Source organism: Perca fluviatilis, chromosome 10 (assembly GCF_010015445.1).
Source record: "Perca fluviatilis chromosome 10, GENO_Pfluv_1.0, whole genome shotgun sequence".
Classification (NCBI taxonomy): domain Eukaryota; kingdom Metazoa; phylum Chordata; class Actinopteri; order Perciformes; family Percidae; genus Perca; species Perca fluviatilis.
Window position 1 is genome coordinate 15,841,495 of NC_053121.1, and position 13,306 is coordinate 15,854,800.

Below are 13,306 nucleotides of genomic sequence, written 5' to 3' on the forward strand. Positions count from 1 at the left end.
TAGCATGAAGGAACTCCCAGAGTCGCAAACACACCTGCAGCCTCGAACAATGACACCACTGTCTTAGAAAAGAGAACAGAGGCCTCATGGGGAGGCAGCTTGTGTGTGTGTGTGTGTGTGTGTGTGTGTGTGTGTGTGTGTGTGTGTGTGTGTGTGTGTGTGTGTGTGTGTGTGTGTGTGTGTGTGTGTGTGTGTGTGTGCGTGTGTGTGTGTGATAAAGAGAAAATGAAAACAGGTGGGGTGGACTGTGATTGAATTCCAGAGTTGACAGCTCTGAATAGTTAGATACGAAAATAGCATTACAAACACACAAAAAACTGTGTGGTTCAAAGGGCAACCTGAAAGTCCCGATCTGTTTTAGTGATCTCAAACAGTCCTGTAGACGTCAATTGGTTGCACAGCCTTTATAAATGAACTGAAAGAAGTATTCAATGCAATTCAAAGACACTAGACCTTGCTGAGCAGCTGACACATTAACCTCAATCAGGGTTCAAGGGGTAAATTTCACTTTGAACCCTGACACACAAGCCAACCTCAAAGAACCAATGCAACAAAGGTTGACCTGTCAAATGCTTTGTGTTGCCCCCTCATGCCCCACGTCTTCTGTTAAAGTTGCACTTGACACAGAGGCAATAACTATTTAATAGTCTTTTTTTTTCCTTCTTGTAAAACCAGTTGGGAATATCCCTGTTAAAACAAATGCTGCTTGCACTGGCTTTTCACACTGGCATTGTCAGCCAGTTGTTTTTTGATGAATAGGTAGCTTCACAAAACTGCCTTTGTCACTTCTTGCTTGTTGCTGAAAGTGTGTCAAGTGTAAGCCAGCATTTTATGAATAAGCAAATGAAGTTCCCAGTAGTCCCGTCTGTACTTTTTTCTGTACTGTTTATTGCTGATTAGCAAATGTTAACATGCTATTATGATACATTTACATTTATACGCTAAAAATGATTTGCGTCCCATACAAAATGAACAGTGCAGATCTTAAATCTTCACCTAGAGAACTCCATCAGCTGCTGCCATTGCCAATTTGATTCCATCAGCCAAACAGCAGTCGGAAATGGACAAGGCAAAAGTGCCAGACACGGTGCAAAAACTGTGGGCGATGGTCAGCCGCAGACACTCAACAACAACAGCCCAACATCACCTCACAGTCCACTGTTAGCTTGATGTGTCAGGGCTCTCAGATTTTTGACACTAGTGTTGAAAGTTGTTGTCTTACACCGAGACTGTGGCAGTTTGGTTTGGGTTGTAAGAGTGACTCCAACTAATCCAGCTCACAGGAAGAGGATCAGAGGACGTATAAAAACAACTGCTTCCACAGGGATGTGTCACATTCAGATGGGGGCCCTATTGTGCCCCGACAAAGCTTTGGTGCTGTCACATTCCCGAAATCCACCCTGGGAAAGGGGGCTCGGTTAAGGAGAGATATTTTTCACACCGAGACACAAAGCCACAGAGCGTCGGCCTCCGTGACTCACACATGAGGAGGAAAAGGGCTGAGTAATCACAATAATAACCACCATCATCCTGCCGTCTCGACAGTTGCTACTAACCGGGACTCCTCCCCCAATCAGTACACTAATACACAATCAGATCACTCGTCAAGATGAGACAATATTGCTGTTGAATCAGCTGTGCTGGTGCATATGTGTGTGTGCTGAGCACGCTAATTGTAGTGTGTTAGTAATCATCTATCTCTCAGCTAGTAATGGGGCAGATTTTAGCAGGGCTTTTTACGTGGCCCGCCGGGAATTGACTGTACTGCCTTGTGCAAAGTTGGCTGTCGTGTGTGGTGTGTTGATAAAGACAGAGCAATCTGGATTGGGAGATTAGCTGTGGTGTAATGGGCAGAGATGAAAACTAGATGTCATCTCTCTGCCCACCAAGTGCTTCCATGGGCTCAGCCCTCTGTCTGTGTGTGTGTGTGTGTGTGTGTGTGTGTGTGTGTGTGTGTGTGTGTGTGTGTGTGTGTGTGTGTGTGCGCGCGCGCGTGTGCGTGTGCATGCTGGCAGAGGGAGGTCAGGGGCGCGTCTGCCACGAGCTCAGCTTATGCTCTGAGAGAAGCCATCATCCATGACCTCATCCAAGGAAAAATCCCCCTCTCCTGCCTTCCTCTCCTCCCTCGTCTCTCCTCCAGCAGCTACGCTTGGAGCGCTCCCTCTGCATTCCTGCTCTCTGAACAGCTCCCACACTGTCTCAAGGCTGCGGCAGGAGACAGGGAACACACAGAGTCACAGTGGGTGGACGGACAGACGGTGAGCAGCAGAGGGGAAAGTCTCGCTGAGGTCACGGGACCCCACTAATAGTCTGTGGGCTGCTTAGGGGGCCTAACGGCGGTGGGGGTGGGAATGTAAATTTGTTGAGGAGTCAGAGAGATGAGGCAGATGAATGAAGAAATTCAAAAGAGGGGAAAAATCATTCCTTCATTTGCTTTCAATTTTCCGGTTCTTGGTCGTGGGCGTTCCATCATGCAGTGAGCAGAGGGCAGGGTGTCACCCTGGACACCTTGCCAGTCTATCAAAGGGCAACACATTCAAACACTAGCAGCGTGGTCCGTTGGTCACTCCACCACTTTGGTTTAGACTGAAATAGGTTGGCATTTGAGGTTTACTATTAACTATCGGAAGGATTGCCATGACATTTGGTAAAGTGAGAGGTTATGGGACCATCAAATCAGTGTTCTGTGAATATGTGTATATATCTGACACATTTCATGAGAGATAGAAAATGTCATTCTTGTTTTATGCTGGCCACACACGATAATTGGGCAAATTTTAGGTCTGATTCGCCCACAGTGTTCAAGGCAACAATATAAGTGCTTGTTTATTGTCATCCAATTTTTGTGCAACTATCAGACAACGACAGTCCGCCTCCATGTTTTTTTGTTTTTGTTAAGTCATATTTGATGACCAAGTTTCTGTAAGATCCCAGGTCCCTGGAATTGCCACTCTGAAATCTTTTAGGAGAACTCAAAGTGTGTGGTCCTATTGTCTTGACTGGATCTTCTGGTGTGTGCGTTCTTAAAATATTAAAAAGTGGTTACAGCTGTCATTATGTCTTTTGTTTAAAAATCAGTTCAGATTTGAAAATCCTCCAGTGTTAGTGGTTCTTTGGAGGGACAGGCGCATTCCTCGCCTGCCTGTATATTAAATACACATATCTTAGGTATTTCTCCACATCCATCCACTCTTTCCTAACAATCATTTCAGGATGAAACTGGAACAATAAAGATTAAAGTGTTTGCCCTTGAGGGTGAGAGGTGGTGGTGGGGGGGGGGGAGGGGTGAGGTGTTTCAACAGCAGCCGACCACAAAGGAAACACAGTGAAGAAGAATGCCTGGAGCCCACTCCTTGCGGTAAGTGAAGCCTGCTGCCGCCTGCCGCCTGCTCTGACATCCGTCTGCCTCTCCTTTGTCATAAGCTGTGATGTCAGCCAGCTCAACTGGCCAGCACGCGTTGGGCTGATCCTCTAAAGCCACCATTAGGTGCTTCTGCACACACACTCACACTCTGGGCGGATATGGGAGGAGTTTTTTTTTTTATTTCAGAGAACTGCAGGGCATAATGTAAGTGGGTAGAGAAAACAAATGAGTCAAGCATGCAGTCATCCAGTCTTCCTGTCTGTTTGCCGGCATGCTGTTGTTTGTGTGTTATTATTTTTGTATAGCTTATGTGTATGTGTGGTAGTGGTAGTGGTGATGGTGATTAATGGGAATGGTCAGTTACATCCAGTTTCTTCCCTTGCCTCTTCTTTTCTTCTCTTCCTTCCTTTCTCTTCCTGCCTCTTAACCTCATCCCCTCTTAACCCAACCCCAGTCTCTCTCTCTCTCTCTCTCTCTCTCTCTCTCTCTCTCTCTCTCTCTCTCTCTCTCTCTCTCTCTCTCTCTCTCATGGCTCTAACGCTCTCTTCTCCTCTTACCCAGTAAGTAATGCGATGCCACCAGCGATCAGCCTCCTTGGGGCCTAAATAGACCTCAGTGAGAATTTAATAGTGTGACCATGATACATAACAAGTGTCTGTCCAGAAGGGTGACATCAGCAGAGGGGAATCTGCTGGTATCCCCGCCCAACTCCTGCTGGCATCAGGAGCAAGTGGAATAGGGACAGCACTGAGCTGCGCTGCACTACTAACATAGAAAACAGCGGTGTTGAGCAGGGGCAGACCTGGGTTCCAAAGCTAATTGTGAACCCAACCTTTTTTCAATCAAATCTCCCTTTTAAGTTATAATCCTTAAGGTTTTAATTATCTGAAAAAAGCGTTTGCGATACGGCTAGCATTCAGTGAATATACATTCTAAAATGCAAATACATTACAGTCGTCTGGATTCAAATTGCTTACCCACACAGCAGCAGATTACAGTGACTAATGCATGCGCAAACCAGACGTGGTGCAGTAGACTAGCGGTTCCTAAACTTTTGTTACTTATGGATGGAATATTATAGTGAAAGTAATTATTCCCCTTTTTGCTGGGGACCCCCCTGGAACTCCCTCAAGGACCGTTGAGGGTCCCCGGAACCCACTTTAGGAACCACTGCAGTAGACAACATGAAACATGATGTTTTTTTCATGTGTCATTTTGAAAGGAATTGTGCGACCCGTATTATTACAACCCTGTTACCACCACCACTAACCAAAGTAACGTCAAAGTAACCATGACTGACAAGTGAGCTTTAGAGGTGCTTAAGCTGATTTTCTTTACTTTTGAGTGAGTTAGGCTAACTATCTCCCCCTGCTTACAGTCTTTATGCTAAACTAAGATAATTCACTCCCAGCACTATCTCCATTGTTAAGGCCCAGACATGAGAGGTGTACCGATCTTCTCTTATCTAACTCTTGGCAAAAAGGCGAATAAGTGTATTTTCCAAAATGTCAAACTATTATATTAATGGTGCGTCCAAGCAGGCAGGGTATAGATATAAAGGCTGACTGATAAGATACAGTAAGGTGTTCCTGGCAGCCCTCTGAGTCAGGGAAATAATATTGACTACTGATAAATTTTCAGTAGTCAATATTTTTTCCCTTGCAGCTTTTGGTGCAGTGGTAAAGAAAAATGTTTGAGGTTAAGAGCTGAGCCTGATGAAGTAGTGGAGAGAGTGAGCATGACTCAAGAATGAGCCATTTTTAATCTAACAAATGAGGGGTGTTGGTCAGTAAGTAAATATCTTCTAAATTAATGAAAAATTAGCTTTCATTACTTAATATTTTTTTCCATTTGCAGGCTGCAGGGACCTATGTGGCTTCCTTTGCACTAACAGCGGGACTGCCTCTGAGCACGTGTCAGTTTTAGGGGTTGAAGGAAGAGGAAGAAAAAGGAGACAGGAAAAGGATGAGGAAATGGAGGAGGGAATAGGGGTGTAATGAGGACAGGAATAAAGAAAATACAGAAGGCATAGTTCACAGGAACTGAAGGGTAAATCAAGCAAAGGACCAGAATAGGAAGAGTGAGAGCTATAATAGGCAGTGACAGAGTGACAACTCTCCTCTAACTCCTTAATCTTTTTACCCACACGCAGGCGAAGACAAGTCTGCACCCTCTTAAGTAGAAGTTCTCACCTTGACCCATTCTCTATCCTCTCTTCGTCTCTCGCTCGCCCCTCTCATGTTGCCACGTCGACCTTATCTCTCACTCCTTCTCTTCATTCCTGTCATCTTCGTCGCCCTCCTCCTCTTTGGCTGTCCTCACCGTGTAAACGGGACAACACAGGCTGTACTGCACAATACACCGATGGCATTGCAGCCTCTTTTTGTCATGCGGCAATAAATATGTTGCTGTTATCACTTCATCAATCAGACCTGAGTGGCACATTGAGGCTGTGCCGGCCCTTCATTTCGACTTTACATGAGCAGTTGGGATTAGCATCATTCAAACACATTAGATTTTGCCAGAATAACAAATTGTGTACTTTAACATCTAAAGCAGATTCTGACACTCATACACACACTCATTAATTTCAGGTAATAATGTGTTCCTGTTGATGATATATATCCGGTCAGAAAATAATTATATTTCCAACTGTTGGCGTGCGTACTTCCATATCAGTATGGAAACTACCCATTGTTGCTCCTCAGCAGGGCAGGAAGCACCTTTCACAACAAACTCACTCTCCTCACACTGATTCAATCCAATACAACCACTGTGGCATCTGATTACTCAAGTGTATTTGGCAACGTATCAGGTCAACAGAGTGGTTTACTTTGCTAATGGATCTTTTCATAAAAGCTTTAGAGAGAAATATTAGGCGGCTGCAACTATGCAACATTATCAGTTCACCCATAAGCTGCACCGATACAGAATCTGTAATCAGCAAAGCAGCTGATTCAACTGTAACGGCTTTACATCGGTGGTTGGCATGAGGCAAACAATCTCCAACACACATAATGTACACTTTATTTCCCAAAAGTTTTTTTCTTTAAAACATTATCACTCTAATTTAAAACTGTTTATTGTTACTAATTATAATGTGTATCACAAAATGTGTTGGAAAAAAATAAAAGTCTTTTATGTTTCAGACAATACACCTACAGTAAAAGGAGTTGAGGCGAGCACACCTTGATGTTAACAACTGTTGCCAAAAAGGAATCGCAAACAATAGCAATCTTGGTACACCGGCAATTCCCACAGAGTGTGGCACACAATGAGATGTGCCACTTCCAGTGAGTTTTGGCCAACCTGCAAGGAAATACCTCCTGAGCTGTGGAAATATCCTCTTTGGAGTCTCTCTAGGAACATTCAAGAACACTCAGAAGGCGAGGACGAGCGACAGCGGAGCCGTTACTGTGACCCTACAAGGAAAATTCAGGAGTGGTGCAGCGCTGATGCCTGATGATGATGGGCAACCATGCCGGACATTATTTCCTGGCTGTGGTCCACCAGTCCACTGAGAAACAGAACGCAGCAAACTCCCTTCTCTCTCAGCATTCCGGCTCTTTGGTGGCCATCAGGCCCGGGAATAGCAGCTATGTGAGCATGACTGCACGGCACTATTTCTGTGTGCTCTGCTACTTGACATTGAGAGGCCGGGATTAGGTGGCTCCACTACTGTAAATGACTAGCCCCCGTCACACATACAAACACACATACACATGTGTGTGCTTTTGCAAACACGCTCATATAGCCTACATAGGTACCACGTATGAAATCCAGTGACAAATACAGAATGGAAACTTAGCCACGTTTAGTTGAGAAACCATTGTCGTCAGCATATTGTTGCTGTCCGCTAAAAAAACACATCTCCAAAATATAATTTTTTCTATGAGTTAATACAAACAGGTCCGTTTTCAGCTTTGTGACAACCAGTATTTTTAAGATCAGCCAAAGGGTTTCTGAATGTTTTTCCACATCAAATTCAAATTCTTCTCTCAAAAACTACTACTTTTTTAACCTGTCCATTGTGAGTCATACAATGTTAAAGGAGTGTGAGGCAACTCTTTAAAGAAGAATGAGATTTTTCTCAAACCATAAAAGGATCTCAATTTTTCACTTTACCTTAAAAAAAAACAATAATAAAAATTATCAAATTTGGAGATACATAGTTTTCATTGGACAGTGGCAATATGTTAATATCTACGATATAGGCCTCCACTATAATATTGTTTTTATCCATGTAAATGAATTGCTTGCCTCACATTGGTAGACAAATAAAGTATTTTGAATTGAACTGAACATATCTGCCAAGCAGTGAGTTCATCTGCTAAAAATGCAAACTGAGCACATAGGTATGAGAAAGTTAAATGCTGAACTGCTGTTTTTTTTAGTTGCTCAACATATGAGGAGTGCTAAGTCCTACATCAGGTACCACACCCTCATGCTTCAGCTGAACATCTGTCTTTAACTACCATTCCCCTGTGTGAACATATGAGTCTGACAGCATCTTGTTTATTCACTATATATAGAAAGTATGGGAATCTAACAGGGTTGAAAACGATACCATAGCAAACATGTAAACAGCGCTGTTTTGCTGTGGATTTTTTCTTGTGATGGTTCCATTAACCCCTGTAACCCACACAAACCCACACACGCAGTGTCGGTGTAACAACATCCGCGTAGGATGTGACTTCAAGGGGTGACTAACGTTTGGCTGGGTCTTAGCCTGCCTTTGAGTCCAGCTGGGTCTTTTCTTACCCCAATTAAACCTGCGTGCGGCATACATGACTGCATTGTTGCATCCTGCTGGTCTCTCTGAACTCTGTAGCATTCAGGGCTGGTTGTAGGTCTCAGATGTTATACTTGGTGGTGTGTCTTTGAACATGACTTCTGTTGGCTGTGTGAGTAATTGTGTGCGGTGCTGTGGCATCATGTGTTGTGGCTGAACAGGTGTTCCGCTGCCTGTAGGCCTACGCCGCACATCTGTTCCCCGTGGCTCAGTACGTACACACAGCGGTAAGTGAGTCCTGACCGCACTCGTTATGATTGATCTGTCAGTGAGACTGATGATGCTGTTGTCAACACATGAAACTGATAATGTCTTCTTTTACATGTGGCCCAAAGAGAAAGGCCTCTGGGAAACATATTCATTCCAATGGGAATCATTTGCTTAACAGTATAATTGGGAAAAGAAAATTGTGATTAAACATTGGTATCCACTTTGCCCGGCCTACCCATATAACCAGATTTAAACATAGCAAAGGGCTTTCTGACTCATCTACACAGCACTGACTAAAACTATTTGCAACATAATAGCACTAATGACCAGGATACAGGTGCTTTGGTTAAAAAGTCAGAGACAGGGGAAATCAAAATATTATGTTTACTATAATTACAGCTCCTGAATGTCCAAAAGAACACTCTGTTGTTATCATTATCCAGACCGGCCACCCTAAAATATCACATTAATGCGTGGTCCGACTCAGGAAGTGAACCAAAGAGCAAAAATAAAACTTGACCTTTCTTAATTACTAACTGGTCTGCCAGTACAACATCTGAAACTCCTATTAATGTTAAGAGAATAGTGGTTTGATGCAAATGAAGTAAAAACTACACGAGTCCAAAAATCTGATAGTCTTTTTTTTTTTTATTATTTATTTGCTCTGGAAAAAAAGAAATCACATAAATAAAAATCACTTCAAAACTGCAGGACAGGATTTGAAAGGGTGGAACACTTGGATTCACATTTTGTTTTTGCTTGACAGCTTAACATAGAGTTTCTCCTCTAATGATGGTAAGACAACATATTCATACCAAATTCTTGCTACAGTGCATTTGATATTTGACTCCCTTTTAAAGGTTTCTTTACATCGCAGTTGCTGAGTGAAGTTTTTATCTCTTACATAGCAAGCTTTACTCAATACATAGCAAGTGCAATGCATCGTTAATGACAGGCATTGATCTGATCTTATAACATTGAGACAGAACACTAAACCTACTGCGTGTTTAGTGTAGCTGGAAGAGCAGCCCCCCGCCCCGTTACCACCACTGGTGTGCCTTTGAGCACGGAACCTCTGAACCCTCAACTTCTACAGAGGAGCTGCTGATTGGCTGACAGATCCAACTGGTTGCAGCCTTCAGCTGTTAATGTGTGTAACTGTGTGAGTGTGAGCAGGGCGTTCCTGAAAAGCATTGCTCTCAATGAAACTAACCAGAATTTAAAAATAAAAAAATAAAAAAAAGATCCTGTCTATTCAACGATCAATTTTTTAATCACAGTGCTATTGATCATCTACTGAGTGCCAAACTTAAAGCCAGAAATCAGATAGTTATGCATCATAACTCTTTCCATGAAATGCTGAATATCTCAAGGAGCTTCTGCATCGTTTGCTTTTCTGTTTCATAAATAAATATCGTTCCAATAAGAAATATAAAAACAACTGTAACATCATTATTTTTAAAACGGCTGAAGGTGGTTAAAGTCTCTATAAATACAGTTAGCTTAAATAAATAAATAAAAATTATAAATATACCGTTTACTGTACACAAAAAAAAAAGATGGACTTGTGCAGGAAAATACAAAATGCTTTTGTTAAAAAAAACGTGTTCAGTTCAGTCTGAAACGACCTCTTTTCACACAGTCAAGAAGCAGCGCAGAGTCTAGACATGTTCCTTCTTCTTCTTCTTCTTCTTCTCCTTCTTCTCCTTCTTCTTCTCGTTCCTTCGTGCTCATCACATCTCCAGTCCATCCTCGGGGCTGTTAGTATTCCAGTTTCAGGTGGGCCCACTTCTTCTGAATATATATATTCTGAATATATTCACCTGCCCATTTTTACATCTGAACATCTGGCAGAGGTTAAAGCCGGCGACAATCTCTGTTCCCGTCTTCATGTCTGATCGTTTCCCTCTAGGACCTCCATTCGCGGTTCACTTCTCTTTTTCTATTTTGAGGTAGAATTTCCACATCTTTGCCTAAGATGAAGAAAAGGGAGAGAGGCAAATGAGCAAAACCTTTTTTCGTTCAGACGACAAAAATGAAGACGTCTGTCAGCGTGTTTGTTTGTAACCATGTTCCTCGCTACTCACCTCTCTTAGTCTCTTCAGTGGTTGGACGCTAACCCTAATTTGACCTTCTCTTCATTCTCTACATCATACGCTCCCCTCTTGTGAAACCTGTAATAAACAAAAGGGAAAAAAAGGAGCTTGTTCAGACTATTTTCCTGTGTCTATCTGCGACAAGTATCGGCTAACTCTCTAGAAAAGCCCTTCGTGTGTGCGTAGTGTGTGTTTGTGAGTGAATCTCTGTGTGTTTGGCTTACCTAAGCAACAATAGAAGGGCTATGATGGTGAGGCAGACGGACGACAGCACCACCGCCACCACCGCCAGGGCTGTGGTGCGGTTGTAGCCCTCCTGAGGCTTCTCCAAGGGCAACGTGAAAAACTGACACCTCTCCCCAGAGTAACTCGGGTGGCACCTGCAGACCGGACAGAGAGGGAACGGGTTGAGAGGTTAATAATTTGGTGGATCCCGAGCGGGGGAGTTGGCGTGCGGATGGATGCAGAGCTGATACTTACACACAGGACGGGGCATGGAGGTCCCTCAGGTACTGGCAGGTGCCGTGAATGCAGAAATCTTTATACTTCTTCAGGCAAGGATTCCTCTTCATTCCCTTGCCTTTCCCCCTCTTTCTTCCCTTTGCTCTCTTTCTCTTTCCTTCTGTGCTTTCAGTCTCCAGGATGGCAGAGGGGTCTTTGGGTTTGCTTACCATGGCAACTAAACCAAAAAAACAGAACAACAAAACAATTACATTTTATTGTCTCTAGCAAGTAAAACGGCGGTGAGAAACTTGGTGAAAATGACAAACTCCCTTACTTCGTGGCAGTTCCCCATAGTCTCCCGACATGCCATCTTCGTACTCGTCTTCATAATAATAATCTCCATACTCCTCGCCAGCCTGACCATTCTCCGCTGTTGTAGCACTCACGCTTCTGCTCTCCTCCTCCACCCTCCTGTCTTTGGTCGTGTCCAAGTTGATAACAGTTGTGTGCCGCTGCCTGTCGCTCTCATACCTGTCAACTGCAGCACCACTGGCCGGTCTGGACACCACTGGAGGAGAGAATAAGAGTGTTTTAAATGTTAAAACTGCATGTGCGTTTGGTTTGATACAGTTTTTCATAGAATAGACCCCAAAACACCTCCGGAACTCTCCCTCTGAGGGACGATCAGTGCGCACAGGTTAGTGTGCCAAGGTGGGAGGACCTCTGAGGGCAAGTTGAAACAAGTTCTGCATGTACAGCGAAGCTCCAAGCAGAATGTTTGGCTTTCAGCGCAATCATGCTGATCCCTGCTGAGAAATGTAACACACTCAGGTGCAAAGCACGGTCCTTAAGGGAATGTAGGTATTCACTGCCTTGCTCGGGAGCACTAAGGCAGAGTGGAAGCTGGCCAAAAGTTGGGCTTGAACTAGAAAGGCAGGCCCTCCCTTAGAGGGTCGGTTTAGATTTGTTGGGCTTGAAAGGGAAATGTAGTTGGGAGGGCAAATAGAAGTTGGCATATACTCTCTGTGTCTCATACACACACACACACGAAATGCATGGACAGACAGTTAGCTAATGTCAGGCAAGAATATGAGTTAAAAATAAATGTATCTAGTTACATAAAGCATGCTCTAAAATAGAGAGATGACCCCATTAGCTCCCGAATAGCCTGGCATCACGAAAACCGTTGCCTTAAAGGTTATGAAGTTTACAAGACATGTTAGAGCCCGGTCCGGCCATGCTGGAGAGGTTTACACCGATAGGCTGGTCAAGAAGAGAGGGTGTCGCACAGGTAGACACAGAAAGCTAACGTCAAACATAATCATGTCCCTCAACAGAGGAAGAACTTGTTATCGTACATGAGCGCACATTAAAACTCACCCAAGGCGTGAACGAGTAAGAGCACAGCACTGAAAATCCTCATGATGTCAAAACGTCCAGAGATTTTTCGGGGGGGAAATATGATCATCTACAAGTTGTATTCCTTCCAGTTGTTCCGGTTCTAAATATTCCTTCCTTTTTTTTTTTTTTTTCTTTTTTTCTCGGTGTGTTTGTAACCTTTGCGCGTTACTTCAGTGCACTGGTGCGTCCCGGATGTTCCAGTGAGAGGAGCGGAGTGAAGGAGCGTCCGGACAGAGGCTCCGCGGTATTTATGGCTTCTTCACTTCACCACGCCTACACAGGCTGCTCAGTGGAGAAGGCACATAGGCTACTGTATAGACATGTAGGAGATGATACAGACATAGGCCTACACTGTACACAGTGTTATTACAAATATATTACCACTGCATTCATTAACGAAATATTATTAAGACACTTTTGGTGTGGAGTAGCCTACTGCAGTATGCAGGCTAAGGACACTTTCAATTCAAATGAAAAGGACTCTGATGGTCACAGTGGTAGGCATCACTGTAAGGTAGACTATTACTATTTAAGATGTGATACATCCTACATCCTGTAGCCGTTTCCGTGGAAGTTGTTGACATTTCATTCTATAGTTATTTTAGCAATGATATAGGCCTAGGTTAATATATGTTAGTCCCATTTTAAAGCTTTTACCTAGGCCTACCTGAAGTGCTTTTGTCTTTTAAAGCGCGGACTCTCGTTTCTATCAGCCACAGTGTATGTTGCCTTATTTACTCTAATTAGGATTCAGATTCATTTTTAAAGAGTTTGTAAGTAGTTATAGTTTCACTTTGTATTTGTTGGATATATGTATATATATATATATATATATTATATATATATATATTATATATATATATATATATATATATATATATGTATAGATAGATAGATAGATAGATAGATAGATAGATAGATAGATAGATAGATAGACTATCAAAACAAATAAATATGCAAATAGTTCCCAAATTGTGCGCCTTTTTATTTGTGTTTATC

General features: G+C 43.1%; 1 protein-coding gene across 2 annotated transcripts; it reads right to left on the reverse strand.

The window, feature by feature from the left end:
• Positions 1-8,999: 8,999 nt before the first annotated feature.
• On the reverse strand, positions 9,000-12,542 carry hbegfa (heparin-binding EGF-like growth factor a). Of its 2 annotated transcripts, XM_039812801.1 has the most exons (6): positions 12,287-12,541; positions 11,241-11,474; positions 10,943-11,141; positions 10,687-10,842; positions 10,454-10,540; positions 9,000-10,339 (listed from the first exon to the last, which is right to left on the reverse strand). In XM_039812801.1, exons 1-5 carry the CDS (start codon positions 12,372-12,374, stop codon positions 10,468-10,470), a joined length of 750 nt encoding a protein of 249 aa, XP_039668735.1. In that variant the 5' UTR covers positions 12,375-12,541; the 3' UTR covers positions 9,000-10,339; positions 10,454-10,467. The 2 variants fall into 2 exon arrangements, with proteins under 2 accessions (XP_039668735.1, XP_039668736.1); XM_039812802.1 differs by lacking the exon at positions 10,454-10,540 and having other exon boundaries at positions 12,287-12,542.
• Between the last annotated feature and the right edge of the window lie 764 nt (positions 12,543-13,306).